Here is a 23,010-nt window from a genome sequence, read left to right on the forward strand (position 1 = left end):
AGAAAAAAGGTTGTATATCGGATAGGATTGTATATCGGATGGGATTGATATAAAAATAGATATTAACTAGTAGTAATCGAAGATTATAGTGCGTCGACTTAGGCCCCTAGGCTTCTAACTGGGTTGCATAAATCATGTTAAGATTACAGGAACCTGTAAGTATAGTTGCAAAACATTAGGTTATTGTCTGGGGACAATTGTCAACAGCCGTTAGAAACGTTTTATGCTACCTGTCCCAGGTGTTCATAGGGCATCCTACCAAGGATGCGGCGGATATTTCAGAAAGAAAAGGATCTTACCTTGTCTTGTACTTTTCGTTTTGTACTTCTCGCAGCGAAACCACGAGGAACGGTACGAAACGCGCGCGGGACGTCAAGATGCTATTGTGACGTTTTTATAATGAACGGTGAAAGAAAAGTTCCTCAGAGATGCATGACATGTCCACACTGAAGAAACGTCTATGTTTTTTAAAAGCATTTTTGACACCTTTTGATATTTATTTTATAACAATTTAATTTACAGGTTCCTGCAATCTTAACATGATTTATGCAACCCAGTTAGAAGCCTAGGGGCCTTAGTCGACGCACTATAATCTTCGATTACTACTAGTTTTAATTATAATCACTTTCATCAGGCTCTGTGATGTCATCATGATTTAATTTTTTATTAGTTTTTTCTCAATGATCATAAATGAACATGCCATGTTATAATTCAGGGAGCAGCGAGGTACAAATTTCTCCTACCTTTTTATCTTCAGATCTTCTCACACCATCAGTTCCAAGACGAACCACTTTTTCTTCTTTGGGGTAAGTTTAATTAGAACGTACAGAAAAGACTCCGTGAACTGGAGCGCGCGCAGATATCTACAACCTCTTAAAATGTCGCACATATTGTTGTTATTATTATTATTATTATTATTATTATTATTGTTTGTGTTTGTCTTTCTGCTGCTTAGCAGCTAGAGCTACAACAGACCTGCAAGCGGGTTATAGGTTCGACTTATCGTTTTTAAAATTTGTACTCAGAAGCTAAGCTTATCAGAGGTTTTTCTAGTCCTATGCTCGTGACAAACTCAATATAGATACTTAGTTTCTTACAATTTAAAAACGTGATAGACCACCGCATTTGTATAATTTTGAACGCAACTAAGCAGTTGCGAAAACAAAAAATATCCAGGCTTGAACAGGACTCAAGCCTTACATTGCTGCAGTCAGATGTATTTACAACAAACAAGTAAAGTAAAATTTAATCAAACTGCTTGATATAAGTACAATATTACTTTAGATAAATTATTTGCCAATACGTCTTATCCACATGAGCCATTAGCCTGTAAGAGCAGATGTCTTTTGCTACGTGTTAAACAAGAGCAGCAAAAAGCGACTGCTTTCGCAGCCTAATCGGCCGCGTGCACATCGTCTTCCTGTAGAAGGTACTAGCGATATCTTGTGACTATCGAAACATTATACATGATTGGGAGTAAAGGGCGACATGGTTAGTACTTGCAACTTAAATTTGACCTCCTGGGAAGAAAAACGGGTCTTTCCCCTGTTCCTAGCCAGTAATTTTGTTTGAAAAGGCTGTGTCAGAACGATGGCGACAGCATTGCTGGAACTTCTTCGTAGTAGTGTACTGCAAAACATTTAAAACTAGTCTTCACTTTTCCTAAAGCTCTTAGGAAGACTTGGTGTTGTGAGAAAAATCACATTGCGAGCGGTCGGGAAATAGATTCATTATAAACAATTTGCCTTTCACAACACCGAGAGATAAAGTTGCAAGTGATAACTCGCTAAAATGGCCTCAAATCAGCACAAAATAACAAACAGACAATAGGCAATACACCTTAGAAGCAAGGCATGTCATTTTTATTAAGAAATGTCCAATATTTTTACCTCCTTAACCTGATCGTAAGTATTCCCATACAAACTCTTATGTTTGCGCCCTGACCGCTATTACGCAAGATGATCTTGAGCTTGGGCGGCCTGTGCTATAATAAGACATGTGAATTTTGAAGTAAAAGGTTCGGATGACTTGGATTCTTAGCCGGTTCATTTCTATATGGAGTTCTTTGCACCTATAGGGTCACCTATCAGTACTGTAAACCGAAGGTTTCCAAGACACACGCTATTATAACTATATGTACTTTTACAGGGTCTTCCAAAGGCCAAATAATGTGACGGGATGGGGTACGGAAGACACCAAATATGGAGGTATAGGAAAGCTGCCTGTCTTTCCCCAGGGCCCCGCTGTCGTTACAGACATCGTTAAAAGTCGCAGCCACAGACATTACTCCAGTGGCGTGAATAACTAGTAAGAATTCTCTTTTTTATTTTGCCTTACGTCCTTTACATCATGTATTATTACGTTTTCACAAAACTCATTTATTTTAAGAGGCAAGGAGATCTTAAGCAAGCTCTGTTGGGCTTTTGTAAAGATCCCCCGTAATTAGTTATTACATAGTAGTGGGCGTCAAGAAAAGGATGGAATACTTATCATTAAATTAACAAGATTGTCCAAGCTTATGCATGTATCTTATTATTGTTTCTGATATTAACTTAAGATAATTGGTTTTGAATATACAATTTCAGTGATTTTTTAAAAGTTCTATATGATTTTGATTCCTTTAGAACAGCCGGTAAGCTGTTCCATACGACTGCTCCTCTGTACTTAAGAGAAAATTTACCATATTTGTCCGTTTATAAGTAATGTGTATATTTGATGCTGATCGTGTATTGTACGTATGAATTTTATCATTTGTTGTGAAATAGTCTTTGTAGAACATTGGTAAGCTATCATGAAAATAAGAGTACATGAATAGAGCTGTGAAAAATAAGTTCAGTTGATATATATTTAATAACTTAAGAGACATAATATTTTGATCATCATTCAGAAGAAAAGGCCATGTAAGGAACTCAGGATAAGCTAGTAAACAGGGTCCCCAGTAGGCTTCTCAGATCTCGCCTTGTCGCCTATTTTTCTCGTTAAAGTCACCATCCCGCTCTTCTTTCGTTGAAATCTTTCTTTCTAAGCAGCATGTTTGCTCCCCTGGATCCAAGGTTACAAAATGTTCCAATTCATTCTCGTCGATTCCCCCGCATTACCGTACAAGTGATGTATATTTTCTCTCCGTCTCATGATATCTGAAGGATGTCCCCTGTAGAATCAATAGTTAATTCAATAGATAATGATTCTCTAGCAAAAGAGCCACTGCGGTCACGTTTATTCTTAGACATGTAAGTGACGTCAAAACGAGAGAATGGGTTAGAACAATAAGAAGTTTAGGGAAACTGTAGTGTTTTTAAATTTGTTTCGATTCAAAATGAAATACTTCAAAGCGAAAATAAAATGATTTTAAAAGTGACTTGGAGTGAAAAGTATTTCATAAGTTATAAGATTTCTTCAATACTTCGTTTAAAACATTAACATGTTATTTTATGTCGTTGACGGCTCTTTCTCTTTGCAACGTCACTTTGTAGTTGATTTGAGTCTGAATCATTCTGCACAAACAAGTGAAATGACCGCAATGGCACTCATTAAAAATTACCAATAAGTCACAGCTTAAAGTACTATCTCTTCCAGTCGAATGATTCACACCCAAAAACACTCTCAGTTCATATCCGTGTAGTAATGTCCTGGTAGACTGCCCCTGCAGACAACACCTTCGTTCCAATCAGGTGAAGCGAAAGCAGCTATCACCCTAATCTGTAGTTGTTATTCATTATTGATAACTCAGCAATTAATTACTATGCACTCTTATTGGAGGGGTAGCCAATCGGACGCTATAAAGAACTGCCAGAAAGACATTTCCAGGTCTTAACTATTTAAATCTAATCAACTTGCACTTGTTTACCTGCAATCACACCGTACCACCACAGGTTGTTGTCTCTCAGTACAAAAATTGCGCTCTTTAATATCATTTGGATGGTCATAAATGAAATAAACAACTGCCTGACTTGCATGTGTACTACAGATGATAATGCCCTTGGCTAGAAGATTGCCCACACGATTGTACAGTTGCCCTAGAAGCTTCACTTCTCGACCAACCGTCCAGTTTTCAGACAGTCTTTTAGCCCTGAGCATTAACCTCCAATACCCTAGCCACCTGATGGGTTTAGAGCGGTTTATTTACAGAACAAAGAGCCCCTTATGGCATGAGCAAGCGGCCCACGCTCTGATTGGTCTCTCATTAGTAGGCTAACAGCTCGTATCCTAGGAGAGTAGAGAAGTCACGTGAGCCGATGAACACAAGATTTCGAGGCATAACTGTTAAGTGTCTTTTCATCTTTTCTAGCGGTAACGCTTGTAGTCAACCCTACGCTGTAACATCACTGTCCCTCAGCGCCTGCAGGACCAATGATCAGCTGTAAGTACTGTTATCATTCCTTGCTTATGACGATTTCCAAAGAGAATTAAGCCTCAATTTGGAAAAAAATGCCATGTATTTTCATGTATTTTAAAGATTTTTAGAGTTATTGCTGCTTAGTTATCTCTGAAAAATGCGTGCTTACCGCCGATTTCTTCATCCGTTTCAGTAGCCCTTCCTAAGACCCGCTTTCGCATAAAGTAAAAAACCATGCAAAAATACTTCTTTACTAGGAGGCACCGTCCTTAATGAGTCAAGTGACGCAATATGCTCTTACTATTAAAATTGGGGCAAATCTGAAGAAGATATTCCCTATAATCGTTACAACTGGAACAAACTAAGAAGTCAACATTCTACGCGAGCAGCTTCCAGTGAAAATATTTAAGGACAACAAACTTAATAACCGTTTATTTTTAGTGTATATGGTATGTTACTGGCAGACGGTTATATTCTGGATTGTGGATGGGGTTAACAGGAGCACTATGCTTCGCTTGTTTAGAAAAAGAAAAAATACAATTATTGCTTCTTGAATGATAAACTGAAGTTATCCCAAATTCTGCTCTATCATAAACCGCTTGTTATCTCGAAGACTTTTTCCTTAGATATTGCGTTATACAGCAATTTAGTACTCGTTAATTAATTATTTTGCGAACCTCGCTATCTTGAACACGATTCCTTCCCTTGGATATCGTTCTGCATGCAGTTTTTACAGTAATTTGAGTGTTTACGCACACTTATAACAGAAATCATGGCTACTCATAACCAATCAGATTCCAGAATTTTTTATAGTCAGTCATTTAACGAAAATATACTTCTTTTCACTTGCAGATTACCGTCTTCCTTGAATACCCAGTAAGTACCCCCAGGTTCCTGAATACTAATTTATGGATCCGCAACACGTGCATACACTTAACATACCGTGACTTGAAAACATACAAAATAAAGGCTGTAAATCGCAAATATGGTATTTTAATATTGATATATCCAATGTTCATGACCGTAGGATAAACATTTTTATCATAGCCAAGAAAAACAGAAATTGTGTCCGACGTAATTCAATAATGACCTTTTTTTTCAATTTCTCTATTTCCAACAAAATGCGTTGAATTTAACAACTCGCTTTGTTTATACTTAAACTGTTATTTTATTTTACAGGCATGAGAAATTAGACGAGCCATGGCCTGGGCATGCCTACACGTCACATATTTGTCGATTTGATGTTTTCCCAAGATTTGATCCTGAGCGCACGAAATTCAATGGTGAGATAATAAAACTACGAGATGAGTGAGACATAAATTATACTTGAGATCAAATCTATCCAAATAAGTATAAAATAGCCTAGCAGATATTCTTAGCTACTTACCAACATTCTGGTCAAAAAAAATTAACCGTTTGCACCCACAAAGGTAACACTACAGAGATGGCAGAACTGGTGTACAGTGTGCGCCGCGCCTGATTTCGTATACAGCCAAGTGCTAATATATCTAATATATAATATATAGAGGGGATTGCTTTGTCGATTTCAGTCCAGTTTCAGCAAGTTGTAAAGTAACTGAGTTGGCTGTAAAATCTCAGTGACTGTAGACTGAGATCAGTTTTTAACCTCAAGGTTTTATTCTTATTTTAGTTCCTTGTCGGCAAAAACTTAAACAGGTGAGTTGGTTATCTTGGGGTATTTTAAAGATAATTATGACTTTCGCATTTATGAATGAATGGTGAGCGTTAATATGAAGCGAAGGGCGATTAAACAGACTTCTAAAAAGAGACGATCAACCAGACGTATTCCCACGGCATTAATGATGCAGTGATTTTAGAGTCAAGGAGAAATTTTTCCTGAAAATCTGTATATGGAGCTTTGTACCACGTAACTTGATTATAATCATCGTCCACACGATGTCCGAATGTCGAATTCAAACCCTTAAAGGAATCAAAATACTGATGCACCGAGTCAGAATTTTATACTTAACTTGTGGTTAACAATTAAATCGGAGTGATCCTTTACTTTTGCTTTGATATAGCTACCTGTTCTGAGCTGTAAGTTTCAACAATCTCAGTATACTGTAACAGAAAGGACCTCGCTGACTTGACTGATCTTTGCTTTTCCTTAGAAACTATCTTCCGCAACAAAAGAAGCGCTGGAGCAACTATCAAACAAAATTTATCGCACCTCAGTTTACCAAGACACCACAAAGGAAACAAGACGCAGTCCAGTTCAAGTGGAAGAAGACTTGGTGGACAAGCTTACGAAATTAAACAAAGAAGACACTGAGTCATGTATACTTGAAAACTGGGAGGTGAATGACCTGGACGAAATCAAGAAAATCGACTCAGGTGAAGACGATGATGAAGAGGCGGAAGTAAGCAATGAACTTTCATTCAGTTTTTCTGTATTTTACCTTAAGAATTGTTTAATTATAGAAAAAGAAACTCGAATTTTCTCTCCCAATTTCTGACAAGCAGGCAGACTAGCAACGGTTTCCAACTGACTTCCCAGCAATTATAATTTGATGAATTATTGGTACCAGTCTTTATCAGTTGATACTACAATAATGGTATAAAACAAATGCTTAATAATTTGGTAAACAAGTTATGGTCCGTTTTTGTTTACAAAATGGGTTACTATACCAACAGCTTAACGTGTTAAAACACCCCTAATTTTAGCTTTAAGTAGTTATAACTCAAAAAGGACCTCAGTGTCCCCCATTTTTAATTAGGAACTGTAATCAGTATGTTCAGAAACCACTTTTTGCAGGAAAGCCGGTTCAGAACCACCTTAACCTTTTGTTTGCCTTACCCCCTTAAGAAAACGTAACGGACTACACGTAGTCCAGTAGCTCCTCATCAACATGAGGAGCTACACGAGTTGCATGCCTAGGCATGTAACTCATCGTATTTTAGGATTCTATTTTTTGCGTTTGTAGTCTTCATTCTCACCACGTTTACAGCGATTTCTTTTGTATGCCACTCTTCAAGGTTCAAAAGATTTTAAGTCAAATTCAAGCATAATCAACACTACCACGACGCCTTGACTCTAATTTGTGACACCCTTAAACTTTGACTCAAACTAAACTTTTGAAATATGTTGAACTGACTACCAAGTAAATTAAGCTTCAAAAACACCTTGATATTTTACTGTTTCAGGAAGACCTCGTAAAGGACGAAGCTAAGAACGTAAAGAACCTCGCAGATGAGGACTCAGCGGTGTGGCCCATTTGGCCAGTTGGACTCAATAACATGCGCAAAACTCCACTGAATTACCCCAAGATACCGCTGCCCACTTACACTGTGCAGGACTTTGCAAGGAGAAATCGTTTACAAGATCAAGACGCCACGGAAAACGCCAAAAGGGTTGCGGAGAAATACAGCTTGCCAAAACGTAACTCCACTGGAAAAACTAACTATGAAAATAGCGTTAAAATTACCAGCAAATACATTCCTGTTCTAACAGCATATAACTCAGACACTTTAGAACTTAGAAATTCAAAATATGTGAAGTTTACCAATCTAGAACACAAGAACTTAAACGAAATGAGTCGTCTTCGTGTTGGTCTTGTCCCAGTAAAGCATTTAGCTGGAGTTGACTATGTAAGGCTTCCCATGATTCCACAAGAAAAGACAGCAGCACAATACCAGAAGACACTAGGAGCAAATAAGTATTGCGCCACTGGCATGCTGGGAGTGCGTTTCAAAACTGAAGCACACAAAAGGTAATGGGGTCACAAAATAGTCAATAAAATTTTTCCTGATGCTATAAATCAGTCCTCAAGAAAAATCTGAAATGGTTAAAATTAAATTAATTTTCTCGTGATAGGCTAAATATAGTCCCTGACTGTGAAATCAGCCTTGATCTTTTTTGGGTCATTTGTTCTACAATTTGTTACTGATTAGATCCTTTACTACAGGATCCGGTACTTTTCTGTTGTCGCGGTGGTCCTTCCAAACAGTTACTGGAATCTAGTTTAATTAGCCTTCCGCCCCCCACCCCCAAGAGAGCTTGCTCGCAGGCTAAGTTTAATGGCCTTAGCTCCCACGAGTCTCCTGTAGCTCAGTGGTAGAGCATCCGAACTAGTAATCAGAAAGTCGTAGGTTCGACTCCTGAAAGAAGAACTCTGGTTTTCTTTTTGCGAGTATGCCTGTGTCACTAACTGAAAAAAATACATCACTCTCACAGTTACTGGTTTTACTAAACTAAACACGCCGTTCGTACGATGGTGTCAAATGGCGTTAAATAGATTCCATTCTTAGATGTTGTTTTACTAAAAATCTTTTAAAAGATTTTTCTTTTCGTTTAGATACCATCAAATTCACTCTGACGTCATTCCCGACCTGCGGGATTCAACCATCACTGGAAGACAACATTTCTTCTGGGGAATCCACGCATGCGCTCTGAGGTGACGCTAGTTCATGAAGAGACACTAGAGAGATCACCTCTTATTTTGGACAAAACACGTCAACATCTCACAATACATGTTCTTTGTGAAATCGAGTTTTGCCGGCTGGAGAAAAACCTTTCGAAGCAAATTTCGAAAAAAGTCGCATTGTATTTTGTTGAATAAGCGTCGTGCGTATAATTCGCTCACCCTTAGGAACATGCAGCAGCAGTCAACTTACTACCAGATGTACATTATGTAAAAATAAAGTTGTTTTATACCTCTTTCTATGTAGTACCATCTTGTGTGTATGCATTCATATATGTCGTCACATGTTGCCAGTGGCCGATCTAGCCATCATCTATGGGAACTCCCCCACTCCCCACCCATGGTGCAGTCGAACGTTCGAAAACAGGTCCCCTACTTACGTGAAGCGGATCCTCCGCCACTGACCACTATAATGTTACGATTTGACAGTGCAACGAAAGGATATAAAAAAAAAAAACGTTTTATTTGGGCTTACTTTCGGCTTTGTCAGTTCCTTTATGCAGTTTATACTGATGAACGACGAGACAAAAACCGCAGCATGTTTGACTTTTGATTGGGTATTGCACTCATAATACCGTTTAATTTATTATTTTAGTTGCCGAATTTCTACCTTTTTAATTAATTTTCTTTTCTAGTTTGTAACATAGAACACGACTTCAGGAACTGGTTAGCTGCATGGCTGTGTTGAATATTCGTTGTGATTTCTCTCTTTATACAATAATTTTTCCATCCAGATGAATTTATGATAACGCACGTTGATTTTGTTTATACATGCGTTTGACGATGACATTTTGCTGTCGGAAATCCACTGAATAACACCGATTCTACAAACATACAGCAAAATGAATAATCGGGCGTGTTTGAGTGGGAGGGATATCTGATTCAGTATTCAGCATAACCAGGAAACGATTTGCGTTCATCGTATGACGTACTCAATCCCACGAGGAATATAATAATAATAGTAGAATTGAAAACAGCGATTTTGTTCACTTTTATGCCAACTTTAAGAATTGTTTGAAACCACAATAAGTTGACAGTTCTATCAGGAATCATTAACCTGCTGACCCACCAACTGTCGGTAAAAAATCCTAAGGAACAAACCGGAAAAATGAAGCAATGATAGATGGGTTTACTGTCTCCAACCCAGTCGGATAAATCTCTTTGCATGAATGTCGCGAACTGAGTAATCACTGCTTTCTTATTTCCCAGACTACAACCAATTTAAAAACTGCCTAGTAAAGCGGATTTTTTCCGTGGTTGTGTAGTTTGTTATTTTAGCACAATTGATTATTTTTGTTCAGTGCACAGAAATGGAGCGTCGTAACTTGGTTGACAAGTTGACAACTGCATAATTTGTATTTAAAAATAAAAACACAGCTAGGTAAATCTTAAAAGTTTAAATAATTACAAACTTGGAAGGCGGTGATGCACGCGGTATGAGCAGACTCGGTATATTGATTTAATTCACTTTTGTCCGTGAATGAGCCGGAAATTCTCCTTTGTGATCTACGAAACTGAGGGTAACTAGCATTGAACATTTGCAATCATGCCACACCGTTTTTAAAAGCATGTTTAATTGTTTCACCATAAAGATAAAGGAAAAGGTCAGTATTTATTGGCTCCGGAGAGAACGAGAGAGATAAAAAACTCTAGCTTTTATGAAACTAAAAATAACTAGTCAAAACTTTCACGTGGGTCAGGAATGATAAAATTACCTTTGAAAATTAATTGCTAGTCAGGCCAACGTCATTGAATGGTTTTGTGATTACACTTATATAATTAGCACTTGAGGCTTCGAGTTATTTAATCAGGCCATCTTGAACTCCCTCTCTGTCGAACAAACTTTTGTTTCCTCTATTGAACGGTTTGCCGGGAGTATACTGTGCGAGATAAACGCGAAGATAAAACCACGTATTTCAGTATATTCTCTGAGCTTGGCGAGATACATCGAATTCCCTTAGAAATGACAATGAATGAGCTCGGACCAGCCCAGCAGGACTGGGTCCTAAGCGAGAGCAAGTTTTGTGTAACTTTGTGTGGGCTGATGAATCACGATGTTCTTACAATAAAAATCGTACCTAGAGTCTATACCTTTTTATTGTAATCTGACACTACAACGCGCATACGGCTTGACGGCACCCACACACACACCTTCTCTCTCCCTCTCTCTGTGAATTTTTATGGCACTTAGTTCGAGATGAAAGTTCCAGCCCAGTTAATTCAGACTGAGTTGGTATTTTCAACCTAGGATGGTTGCGAAACTTTTTTAAATGTGCAAGGACACTGCCATTATTGGAAGGATTTAAACACGATCAAGACTGACCTTAATGTCCGCCTCAACCCACTCCTCCCCTCCTCCAAACCTAAGTGGGCTAAAAAATCTCCATGTAATAGGACTCCAGCACACAGCATTGGAAGCCACTGGAGATGCTTTCAAAACAGTTTTGGGATTTCCCTTTGTGGCACCAACAGTATATTTATACCCCAAACAACAAACAGAGTGGATCATTCGAAACTGTCTTAAAAATGGTTTTATTAGAACTGCGTGCTATTCCCCCATTTCCGCTGACTGCGCCTTAATTTTCCGTCTTATTATTAAAAATTGCCCACCTTGGTTGACTCCCTTGGTTACCTGAAGCAACTTCAAGCGAAATTTATTGAAATTCCTGTAATATATTCCGACACTTGGTTGTTTATTTCTTTGCACTGAATATTGGACGACATTCAAGTAATATTCTTTTGTTTCGAAGATTCTAGCCGATATTTTCACGATGATTTTCATTTGAAACCACATCTTTTATCATAGCCACTCATTCCGTGGAGATGATCTGTTTTGATAGTCCGAAGGTCAGTTTTTACAACATACACAACCATTCAAATTGCTACCACGTGCTTTTCAACTGACCGCTTCAATATACATATATATATATATATATATATCTCCCGCGATATATCTGCCTCCTGTCTTTGTCACCGCAGAGAGAAAATATGAACCAATAAGCACGCAATATCGGCAATGAAGGTTCGCTCATAACAACTGATAATTAGGACAAATAATTAAAATATATCCACCCAGTAAAAAGTGTGAATTAAGTTCGTTCTGAGCGGTTTTCTTGAGAAATATTTTTTCCTCTTGATTTTAAGTTTTTCAGATGTGAGTTTTCAAATCTCACAGCAAGCGGAAGCAACAGTGATTTTACAGGCTTGTTATTGTGTAATTTTACTCTCTGAAGGGTCTCCTAGCTACAGTCCCTTCATTTGAACAATGTTTTTGTCTATCCCATTTATCAGAGGAGCAATTGTTAAATGATTGAATATTTACAGAATTGAACAACCAATGGAAAGCGTTTTTCTTTACAGTCACTTCACAGGACATACCAGCAAGTTCAAGAAATCACCTGTGAGACGAAACTATGTTTGGTTAATTATGATAATATATTTTTAATTGTCCAAATAAGGCTTTTATTGTCTTGGAAGAAGCACTCTGATTGGTTGAGTGTGGTAATTATTTCACACCCACTGATACTTCTTTGGTCAAGCGAACAAAGACGGTCACAAAAATTCTATGATTTCGTTCGGACGGTAGTCCGTTGGTTTCTCTCCTCTCCTTTTACTTTATCCCTCGCCATGGAGCATTCCTCTTTAGATTTAAGTATAGTGAAGAAGGAACCAGGCTTTGACGAGCCATTTTCGTCCGAATCTGGCCTGTTCGACAACATGATGTCGGATGACTTTCACAACACAAACTTTCATTCACTGGTGAGTGCAGTTTCATTCATTAACAGTCGTAGTAAAAAAATTTTGCAAGTCATTTAGTATTGGCAGAAATATTTTTGAGCTTAAAGGAAATTTCATATTTTTGTATTACAGCATCAGAGCAATGATGAAGTTCCAGTGGACTGGCTTTCAGGTTTTTTCGACGAAGTTCCTTCTTGTGCTGATACAACTTTGAGCTACAACAGTTTGCCAGAATACACTTCAAGCAGTTTACCATACACCTCGTTTGCAAAATCGCATTACTTGAGCTTGAATGGCCTTAATGTGGATAGTATGCCTAGTTTCCCAGAGGAATGCTCCAACGAATCGTTGTATTGCTCAACGCCATCGGCTCCTCACACTCCAGACTACAAACCTCTTTCTCCGGATTCTCTGGAGTCACCACATTCACTAGAAACCGACGTAAAACCACATATATTCGGCAAAGACCCTATGTTTGAACCTCAAGAAAGCTTTGCACCGCCGATAAGCAATCGGTTAGAACCGACGAACTTAAAACTGTTCGAACAGAATGATGGACAAAAAGGTTCACCGGAATCGCCGCATTCCGAGAACGATTCAGACCGTCTTGATAGCGAGTCAGGTAAGTTTCAGGTCACGAAATATTTTCCGGTTCAAGACTCTGTCGTTATTGGCTTTATTTAAGCTTCCCTTCTAAATAGCTTAAGGCTTAAATTTATATAAAAACAACGAATGGGTTTTAAACCATGAGGAAGGCATTAAATTTTCATCCCGTGTTGGTAAATACTGAGCTCTTTGTTTCTCACATGGCTGAGAGTTTGTGTGACTGTTACGAGGAGGGAAAGGAAATTACCGGAAATCGATCTTAAATTAGAAAAAAAAGAAATATCTTTTGTCGTTTCCTGCGCATTTAAAAGACAAAACGGACAAACAAATCTGGGAATAAATTTCTAAAACATGAGAGACGTAACAGGTAAAGTGAAGCGACATTTCAAAGCGTTTATGATATGTCTTGTCGCGAAAAGCGATCTTTGTACCGGTAGCAAGGGCTTTTGCTCATATCAGGAAGTATCAAATTTATGGTATTTAGAGAATTCCTAATAACAAGGGCATCCTGTTTTGATACAACTTACAAATCACTCTTATCTAGATATTTTTACAGACGGTACTAGAAAGCTAAAGAGGGGACAGAATTTTATTTATCCCCCGCAAAAAGCGTGAATCATTTTTTACGCTAGCTTAAAATTCCATGGGAACAATATTTGTGAAAGCCCAATTGCGAAACCTTCTTTGCGCCGAGAATTAAGGAATACACTATTGATTTGTTCAAAAAGTATATGAAGAACCAAAAGCGAAGAAATAAAGTAAAAAAACAAAATATAAAAATAAAACTCAAGTTTTCTTTGAGAGTTGTTATATATAATGACTTTGAATCTCGAAAAAAATTCTTGCTGTCCCTAGACAATTCTGTTTTTCAGTCTCCAAGGTCTTCTTTTTCTTTGTGCTCGTTGTGCCATAATATTATGCAGTGATTGAATGTTCTGAACACCATGTGTCCTAAGATAATTTTGAACTGAACTCTTAATATTTTACCAGCTGTTTAAACTTGCGTTGTAGCAACAATATCTGACAATTTTGAGATCGTCGTAAATTCAAAACATTTCGCTTTCTTTAATTTATGCCCTATTAAACTTTCCCTGGAAGATTGCTCCAGCTGACTTAGTAGAGGGGAGTGGTATTTCTAAATGGATTTAAAAATTTTCAACTTAATTAAAAATTAGTTGAGATTCCAAATGTACAAATTTTATTATTTATCAACACATTTTGTAGGCAGTAGTCTATCACTATGATTATATTTGTGTTAAGGGATGAAATTTACCACACTGGTTTTTAAAATTTCTGTCGAAGTTACATGTTGAGGATAATTTACCTTTCAAACAACTTTCTCAACCTCTCTGGTATTAATTTGTTAACTTAAAACTAAATAATTATCATAATTAAAAACTGAGTACCAGGCCAGCTTAAAACACTTAAAAAAAGAGCAATCTTTTACTGAACAACTCTAAATTCTCTTTGAGTGGGTGTTTATTTTTTATAATATCTCAATGTTACCTTTTATGTTACAAAAGTGTAGATGAACTGAAAAATAACCCCCAAACAAAGTGCATTGTAAATCGCGATTTTATACATAAGCATCGTTAGTGGAATCCTGATTCAAGAACCTCTACAGATCTTATATGTTTATGAACTAGCTTTCACATCAATGATATTCCTGTATTTTTCATTTAGTTGTTTTGGGAGTATAGTGTACATTGCATGTACAGTGTAGCTTCCAATGAAAATGTCTTCAAAACATTCCCACAAATCTAGTACAGTAGTTTATAAAGAACCATATACACATGTAAATCTGCAGACATACTTCTTGTGAATACTGTTTCCTTGGTAAAAGGTTGATGATAAATAATCAGTAAAGCCTCTTTACACTTTACCCTCCAAAAGATAACAAACCATCTGTGTTATTGCATCATTTCCTGCAAAAACAATACCTGAGTGAAGATCAGAGACTCTCCATACTGAACTACTTTGTAATTCAGCAATAGAATATTTCTTCTGATTATTTGTATTTCAGTTCATTGATTGATTTTTCCAAATTAAGGTATAGTCCAGGATGTCAAGAACATGTCAGGCTAACTGACACCTCTAAGTATTTTTCTTTTTGTGAATAAAGGATTTGTGTTCCAACAGATGAAAACGTTTTGCCAGTAAAATCACTCAAGGCAAAATCTCTGTTTGGGTGTGAAGATACATTAGCTACAATATAATAATCCTGGCTAGTGCACACTATTATTAGATTTGATTGTTCAAGTCCTGGGCATATTCTTAGGCAAGAAGTGTTTCTCTATTTGTTCTCTTTCTACCCCATGTTTAAATGGTTACCGACGAATCAGAGGTGAAACTATGGAAGAAATGGAAGAAATGTATAGAGAAACCCTCTGATGGACGAGAATCCCATCGCTGACTTTCAATAAAACAGTAATTTTTTTAAGATTGTAAAACATGTTTCAACAGAAACTTTTGTCATTGTCAAGTTACAACATAATGATTGTTACATTTGAATTTCTGTAACTTATATTAAGAATAACTTTATACAATGTGTATTACTAATGACAGTAAAAAGTGTTCACATTTTAAAAACACTTGTCCAAGAACAGAAACTCTCATATCAACAAGCAACTCACGGGTGCTTGAATTTGCTTTCCAGACTATTTCACCATCATTGACTTTGGTGTAGAAATCAAACTTAAATAAACAATAAATATTAACACCTAGGGTTCTTATCAAAATTTCGGCAGCTGGCAGAAAAACCCAGAACTTGTTGGATTTTGAGCCGTCTCCTTTTTAGTGAAAATGTTTGTGTTTAATAAACCTATATAACCTCTTGTTCACCGAATCGCTTCCTTCTAGTTCCTAGCCAGCTGCTCTGAAACTTTTCGAGAACCTGTGAATTTCTCTTCCTTTCTAGTGCAATTTTTGTTGTACTTTTGTTTTTGGTCATGTTTTTGTTCTTGTAATCATTGTAATTTTGAAAGTTATTCTGCGGCATCCATATTTTTTAAGACATGAAAAACCTTTTTGTGCAAATAAATAAATGATATCAAAAAGAAAGACTTAAAAGACCTTACATGTAACCTGACATAACTATAATTTTGTTATGGGCTGCTATGCAACAACTGTGCAAGGTTAGGAAGCTTTGCAGTTGCTTGTCATGAGTGAGCCATGTGATAGTGCATATACCTACATGTTTATTTGATTCTATAAATTCTCCACTCATTATTCCCCCTCCTTTTGTTTACTCAGCTTCTGGTGATGGGTATTTTTATCCCGCGCTGCCAATCCAATCAGAATACGCAACACTCAGAGCATGTAGACCTTACAGTAAGCATCCATAAACATTTGAACCTTTAAACATATCTCCCCTTGATAAAGAGTGGATTAAAGGCCAAGCAGAAAAGAATCCGAGTAGGGAAAGTATTTTAATAAAGTAGAGAAGAAGATTAATTTGTGGAATCTTGCATGTGCATTTAGAATTACCTTTTACATAACTTCAAAAGAATTGAACAACTTGTACCAAAAAAACAAAACAAACTACAAGATTACTTGTGAAGAGAATCACTTTCTGCTTGGCTTTTGTATGCTCCTAAAAAAATGTTTAATTAAGCAGGTGCTGAAAAATCTGTTTTATAATAATGCTAATTAAATGCTTTTTTAGTTGTTAACAATTAAATGTTGAACAATAAATGTTGAATTTAAAAACTAAACAGTTACAATTGCAGAAGAGACAATAATGAAATATTTTCAACAAAAGCAATGAGTAAACTTGAGATTTGGCCTTTTGGACAATTTCTATAGTGATACAGGAAAGAAAATGTCTTTGAACACAAAATACTATTTCTTTAAAATACATATGTAAACATTATGAAAAATTGTTTCCTGTTATTTATTTTAAAATCTATTGTGTTGTTGTCGCTCAAGTTTGTGCTGTTGTTGACACAAACAAGTTCTCCATTTTTTTCCCATTTTAGAGTTTTAATTACCCTTTCTTTTTTTTTTTCTTTTTTTTTTTTGGGGGGGGGGGGGGGTTAATGTCTTTTGTTTTCATTTACAAGTATTCATAAAGTTCTTTTTGATTTCCCTTAATTCATTTCTTGTGTATTTTATTGAAATAAAAATGAAACAAAAATGAAGTTATTTCAACTTTTTTTCATTTGATGTTTCTCAATTTGGTTTTTAATTTCCCCTGATGTTATCACAGGAGGAAACTTGCCATGTGCTACCACGTTTTGTTTCAGTTCTAAGATACAAAAGCGAGGGCGTGTGAATTTTCTTAGTATTTTTACACAGAGAATTATCTTAAAAAATTCTAAATGAAGGTAATTTTCTGTTAACCAAGACTTGTTTAATTAGAAAACGAACATCGCTGGGGTTTTTCCCGTTTTTTGTATTTACCATTAAACTATTTCTGGGTTTCTTTCTAAGCTATTACTTGAAAGTAAGGCCTTGTGGGAAACTATTCATTTTAAAAAAACGACTTATTGCTTGTGGATGAAATCACTCTTTCAAATGGAAGGTTGTGCATGAAAAATAGACTTAAAGGTGATTCAGAAAGGTGTTAAATTTTCCAAAAGGAGCAAGACAACAGCCAAAATTCTTGTTCCGCACTAGTTTTTAGATGGTCTTAGCTACCAAAAGAACTGACAAGGGGAGATGTACTTGTATTTTTACAGTGTATTTGTGTTGTCCAGGTTGTCATGGTTTATTTTCCTTTCAGGTTATGATTCTGGTTCTCACTCGCCCCCTTCCTCGGCTACAACCCCACCACACATGTTAGAAGACAATGATATGTCTGGATCAAGCACAGGAGAAACAACACCACCCGTTATACAGGTACAAGGTTACTTGTGCATGTTAATACACTGTTTATTTCTTTAGAGTATTCATCCCCTTTTAAAAGGGCTGCCAGCTTGTGGTTTTGTTGCATATTTAAGATAATTTGCCAGTTAGTTCACTCTAATTTTCCCCAAGAGCACTTTGGACTTGGTTCTTTCTGCCTGCCACTTCCTGTTGTGTTGCCAAATACTGCAAAACATTTTGAGAGGGCTGAAGCACTTCCATTTGAGATTAATTAATGCCCTTCATGTAACTGTAGGCCTAGGGAATGCATGTGTTTTACCAGAGAGAGAACATTTTGTTTTTGTATGTAATATACTGTGTTTATATAATTAAATGTCTTGCCTTTCTTGTTTGTAGCATCCCCAAGAAAAGCAGCCATTCTATTTAACAGAAGAGGAAAGAAGAACTCTTATAGCAGAAGGCTTACCAGTACCGACAGGTCTTCCTTTAACAAAGGTTATTAGACATGTTAAAAAAATCAGTAGTATTTTGTGCAGCACCTCCCCACCCCAAGCTAAACCATAATTGGGTTTGGGTTGGTGGTTTCTGTAGATTTGAAGCCCAGCATACTAACTGTTTAATTAGAACTGGATACCAATCAGTCTTAGAAATTTTAACTTCTTCTTACATGTGCTATATCTGTTTTGTTTTAGGTTGAAGAAAGAGCCCTAAAAAAAGTTAGACGCAAAATAAAAAACAAGGTATGGTATTTTTGGTGTTGTTACAGTGTGCAAGTAAAAGAATGAACCTTAAGGTAATTTGGCCACCACAAAAATATTTGAGTGCTGAAGTTTTGGAGTGTTAAGGTTACCCGATACCTGCAAAGGTGTCTCGCGTTTAAGCGATGTAGCGCGTCCAGTTTAAACTGTAGATACCTAAACCCCTATATCAAATTAAAGCTTATAGAGCTGACTATCAAACTATACCAAGAATTTTGAAATAAAATAAATTGTCGAATTTTTCACGACCTCTAATTGCGAGCGTCCGAATCACCTTTTTAAAGCTACAAGTCAAAGTGAATTTTGTTTTTTGCTTATTTAATTTGCTCCTCAGTTTCTGGACCCAAAGTGCCAAAATAACTTGTCTGCGTTTTGCCATAATCAATCGCAGTGAAAAGTTATAGAGCATTTTCGAAATAGGATGAAAAAAATGTGGAGTAATCGTACAAAAATCACTCTCGGAGAAAAATTATTTCGAAAGAAAAAATTCGCAGACACGTTTTTGTTGTTTATATGTTAAACTAGCTACTGTCCAAATTTGAAGGCAAACGAACAAATTCCTTTTGAGTTTTAGCTCTTTGAAGTGGCTCCTCCAAGTGAAAAAAATTTATTTGAGAAAACAGCGCTACAAATTTGGCAATTCATTTTATTTCAAAATTCTTGGTTTAGTTGGATAGCCAGCTCTATAAGCTTTAATTTGATAGAAGGGTTCAGGTATCTACAGTTTAAACCGGATGCGCTACATCGCTTGGACGCGAGACACCTCTGAAGACACCTCTGAAGGTACCAGGTAACCTTAATCACTGTGATGACACTCAAAACGCCAGCACTTGAATTATCCCTTTATGATGACCAAATTACCTTATCAACTGTTGATAAAACCAAATAATTGTTTCCACTCTCCCAATGATACAGCATCACATTCCCTTTAGAAACCAATCCCCTTAAATCTAATGAACCTTTATGCTATCAATTTAAGACTGGCTGCAAAGTGTCCAATTTGTGAATTTTTTGTCTAAACTGCATCATCCAGTTTTTTCACAAATTGTTATAAGGCGCAGTCTGTTGTTGTTGGCTTGGTTAATAGTAATGTAACATACACTGATCATTCTACATAGATTTCTGCACAAGAAAGTAGACGTAAAAAGAAAGAATACATGGAAACGTTAGAAAAGAGGTAAGCATGTACAAGTCATGTCATATTTTGTTGCTTTTTGTCATTTTCTTCCCAAGCCATTCTTCCAAATGTGAGATAACTAGATTATTTTTACTGTGCACTTTATAAAAAATCTAAACTGTTCAATTCAGTTGTGACAAGTCCCCTTTCTTTTATTTTCACAGAGTAGAAAATTGTGCAAGTGAGAATTTAGAACTTCGCAAAAAAGTGGATACATTAGAAACGACAAACCGGTAAGTTACTGCCAACTTTTTACTCACTTTTCAGTGGTTGTTGTGTTGAAAATGTGCATAATCTTAATAAGTGTCATTTTTATTGAACTCTTAAGTTGCTGATTTTAAAAGTGGTTGCTTGAATTTTGATATAATTATTCCCACTTTTCCTCTCCTAGTTCACTTATAGGTCAACTTCAAAAACTTCAGTCTCTTATAGCAGCTAAAGTTCCCCGTGCAGTTACTGCAAGATCAACACAAACAAGTACCTGCTTAATGGTGAGCATTAGACTTCAGCGCACAGTTTGTTTTGAACAAAGACTGTATTCAAAACACAGTGTAATTCTTGACAGGAAGCTCCTTTTGTGGGCAGCCTCCTTTTCTGATTGTGAGAGTGTTAGCTTTTGAGAGAAGGTGAAATCCAGCCTGAAAGGGATTTGCAGGCTGATGGTTAGCATTCAAAGATAAAAGAAAAGCTATGACATGGAGTTCTGCCTCCAACAAGTACACATGTAGTGTGGGGTGTACCTGAAGCTAGTTAGAGTTTTTGTGATATCCTTTCTGTTGTTAACAACCTGTTATTTTGTTGAATGTTGCAGGTTGTGGTGCTTTGCTTTGCTGTGTTCCTTGGGAGCTGGAGTCCTCTTTCAACAACAGGCATCAGTCTCCCGTCGTTAAGTGCCTCACCAAGTAAAGGAGGAGTTGATTACAGCACGCCCTCTGGTGAGAACCAAAATTGGAATGTTATGCACATTGTACAAACACCAGCATGAATACCGAACAGCTGTCATGTCCTTATGCAAATGATAGGATTATAAGGGAGTAGACCCGGGAAAAAGGGGTCCATTTGTGAGAAGATGAAAACATCTGTAAATGTTGAATTTTGGGCTTTGTCTTACTATTATTGACTGTGATCTATGATGGTTGATTCAAGAAACCTTTCCCCATTTTGTTGTGGAATTTTGTCATATTTTTTATCAAAACCAATTGAAATATCAACATAAAATTCAGCGTTGTAGCCCCTAAATGTCCCCAGCTCCTCAATTAAAATACTTTCTGCTTGTAGTTCTAAAAACTTGTTCTCTAATTTCGAGTGTCATTTAGTTTCATTCAGTAGTTTCTAAAAATTTAGAAAAAAATTTTTTCTTCAAATTCCTCCACCCCCTCTCTAAAAAAACACCATTCCTGAAACCTGTCAAGAAATAAATCCTAATTCATTTGTTTCTGTTTATCCATTTTTTTCCAGTCCGCTCCAGAGTTTTGTTATCAGTGGTTGATGACCTGGATTCTGAAGAGTTCATTGAGTATGCTCCTTCAAGCAGCATCTTTGATGTAGTTGACCAGCTGATGCCATCCTCACCAGCAAAGAGCTTAGCTGTGGAAAGTGAAGTAAACAACACCATCTCCTTGGGGACAGTTGCTGTGGAAACAAGGAAGAATGACAGTCAGTTAGTTGCATCAGCCGCATAAGAGAATTCTCTGGCATACATGTAGTCAATATTAACAAGAATAGAATTATGACAAAAGGGTATTTTAGTAGGGATAATGTTTTTATAGGAAACATATTTTTGTAGGCCTAAGAGAAAGTGGATTCCACCAAAACAGTAGGCTTGATTTCCGTCACTTTCTTGAGTCTGGTTTCTCTGCCTGTTAGGGACTCTTCTCCCTAAATAGTGACTGGTGATTGATGCCTAGCAAAACAGTTACATTACTTCATCATAATGTATAAATATGTCCACTCATCGAGCACATTTACCTTGTTACATATTCACTAATTATAACTTATTGGAATTGCAATGGAAACCCAGTCATACATTTATTCACCAGGTATTTAACCATGACCAATTTCATATGCCGATCCACACATGTGCTGCACCTTACAGAAGAGTCTGCATGTAGTGCAGAAGTTCTTTCTGTGAGTGTATTAGTGAGGCATTTGATGTTGAACAACAATAGCATTTGTTTGACAAGGAGTTGTCAGACATTAAAGCAGTGGCTAATTCATTTGGTGCCAAACAAATTACATAAATTATAATATTTTAGACTAATTATTTTTGGCATCTGAGTTAGCTGATATAGCGCATGCGTGGAGCGACAATGAGAACAATCCATAACAGTAAACCATACATAATACATAGTACACCGTATTTGTAAACAAGAAAGTGGGCAGCTTTCATAACGTAATATTTTTAGAGCTGAAAGGCAAACTTACGATTACATGGTAGCATTAGTTGTCTCTTGGTTTTGTTACTAAAATGACGAAGTGATAGAAACCATTTTTGTAAATAAACTGTACAAAAATTCACGGGATGCGCAAGCAATACAGAACTTTACAACTGTTTTAAGGCAGTCATTTTTACAAGCACAATGGGGTGGCAACACTAATTTTAATGGTTTTGTATGAATATAAATTCAGTAATGTTTTTGAATTCTGAATGCTGCTTTTCAAAAGTGGCTTTACAATACGAATAAAAAATGTCCTTTGAATGGGGCAATGTCGGTACAGAGTTAAGTTAATTATATATTTTAACGGGCGAAGTAGCTCTTGTTACCAAGGGGGATGTTCCTCAAATAACAATATTACAAAGTACTCCTGAACTGTGTATCGTAGAGGAAGGAGAGAACCAGAAATAAAAACATGTATAAGACAGCTGTGAGGATTAGCTGGTTGTTGTTTGGGTTTGTTGGCTTTTTTTTTTGTCGCACCTTCTGCTCTGCTTGGGAGAAATTTAGAACAGGAGCCATCGCCGATTATGGCTCCTGTTTACAATCAATCTGTCGTCATTTCATCCAGCATCGGCACAAAAGAAAAGCACGTAAGAACGATCCCGGTGGCCTCTTTTTGCCACTGCACATACGTTCTGCGCGCTTCAAGATGGTCCGGGAAACGGGCGGTGCTTAATCAAAAGCAGCTACATTTTTTTGATTTTCATTA

The 23,010-nt window shown here is 36.8% G+C and overlaps 2 protein-coding genes across 3 annotated transcripts; both read left to right on the forward strand.

The window, feature by feature from the left end:
- The first annotated feature begins 650 nt into the window (after window positions 1-650).
- Window positions 651-9,011, forward strand: LOC146473025 (uncharacterized). Its single transcript, XM_085118922.1, has 9 exons — window positions 651-806; window positions 2,149-2,307; window positions 4,289-4,360; window positions 5,189-5,212; window positions 5,516-5,619; window positions 5,988-6,013; window positions 6,469-6,717; window positions 7,502-8,067; window positions 8,653-9,011. Exons 1-9 carry the CDS (start codon window positions 691-693, stop codon window positions 8,753-8,755), a joined length of 1,419 nt encoding a protein of 472 aa, XP_084975048.1. The 5' UTR covers window positions 651-690; the 3' UTR covers window positions 8,756-9,011.
- Window positions 9,012-12,304: 3,293 nt separating this feature from the next.
- Window positions 12,305-22,725, forward strand: LOC146473026 (uncharacterized). 2 transcript variants are annotated; one of them, XM_085118761.1, is made up of 11 exons: window positions 12,318-12,537; window positions 12,649-13,138; window positions 16,375-16,452; window positions 17,846-17,961; window positions 18,325-18,423; window positions 18,621-18,668; window positions 19,805-19,863; window positions 20,028-20,096; window positions 20,255-20,354; window positions 20,675-20,798; window positions 21,322-22,725. In XM_085118761.1, the coding sequence occupies exons 1-11, from the start codon at window positions 12,406-12,408 to the stop codon at window positions 21,543-21,545; spliced, it is 1,539 nt and encodes a 512-aa protein (XP_084974887.1). In that variant the 5' UTR covers window positions 12,318-12,405; the 3' UTR covers window positions 21,546-22,725. The 2 variants fall into 2 exon arrangements, with proteins under 2 accessions (XP_084974886.1, XP_084974887.1); XM_085118760.1 differs by lacking the exon at window positions 16,375-16,452 and having other exon boundaries at window positions 12,305-12,537.
- The last annotated feature ends 285 nt before the right edge of the window (window positions 22,726-23,010 follow it).

Source organism: Pavona decussata, unplaced genomic scaffold (assembly GCF_977016875.1).
Source record: "Pavona decussata unplaced genomic scaffold, jaPavDecu1.1 SCAFFOLD_95, whole genome shotgun sequence".
Taxonomy (NCBI): Eukaryota; Metazoa; Cnidaria; class Anthozoa; order Scleractinia; family Agariciidae; genus Pavona; species Pavona decussata.

Bases quoted from the DNA above. Each gene is read 5' to 3' on its own strand.
- LOC146473025 (XM_085118922.1), top strand. From the start codon at position 691: ATGAACATGCCATGTTATAATTCAGGGAGCAGCGAGGTACAAATTTCT. The intron at 4,361-5,188 runs GTAAGTACTGTT...TTTCACTTGCAG, and splicing joins TGCAGGACCAATGATCAGCT to ATTACCGTCTTCCTTGAATA. The intron at 6,014-6,468 runs GTGAGTTGGTTA...GCTTTTCCTTAG, and splicing joins GTCGGCAAAAACTTAAACAG to AAACTATCTTCCGCAACAAA.
- LOC146473026 (XM_085118761.1), top strand. From the start codon at position 12,406: ATGGAGCATTCCTCTTTAGATTTAAGTATAGTGAAGAAGGAACCAGGC. The intron at 13,139-16,374 runs GTAAGTTTCAGG...TTGTTTACTCAG, and splicing joins CCGTCTTGATAGCGAGTCAG to CTTCTGGTGATGGGTATTTT. The intron at 16,453-17,845 runs GTAAGCATCCAT...TTTTCCTTTCAG, and splicing joins CAGAGCATGTAGACCTTACA to GTTATGATTCTGGTTCTCAC.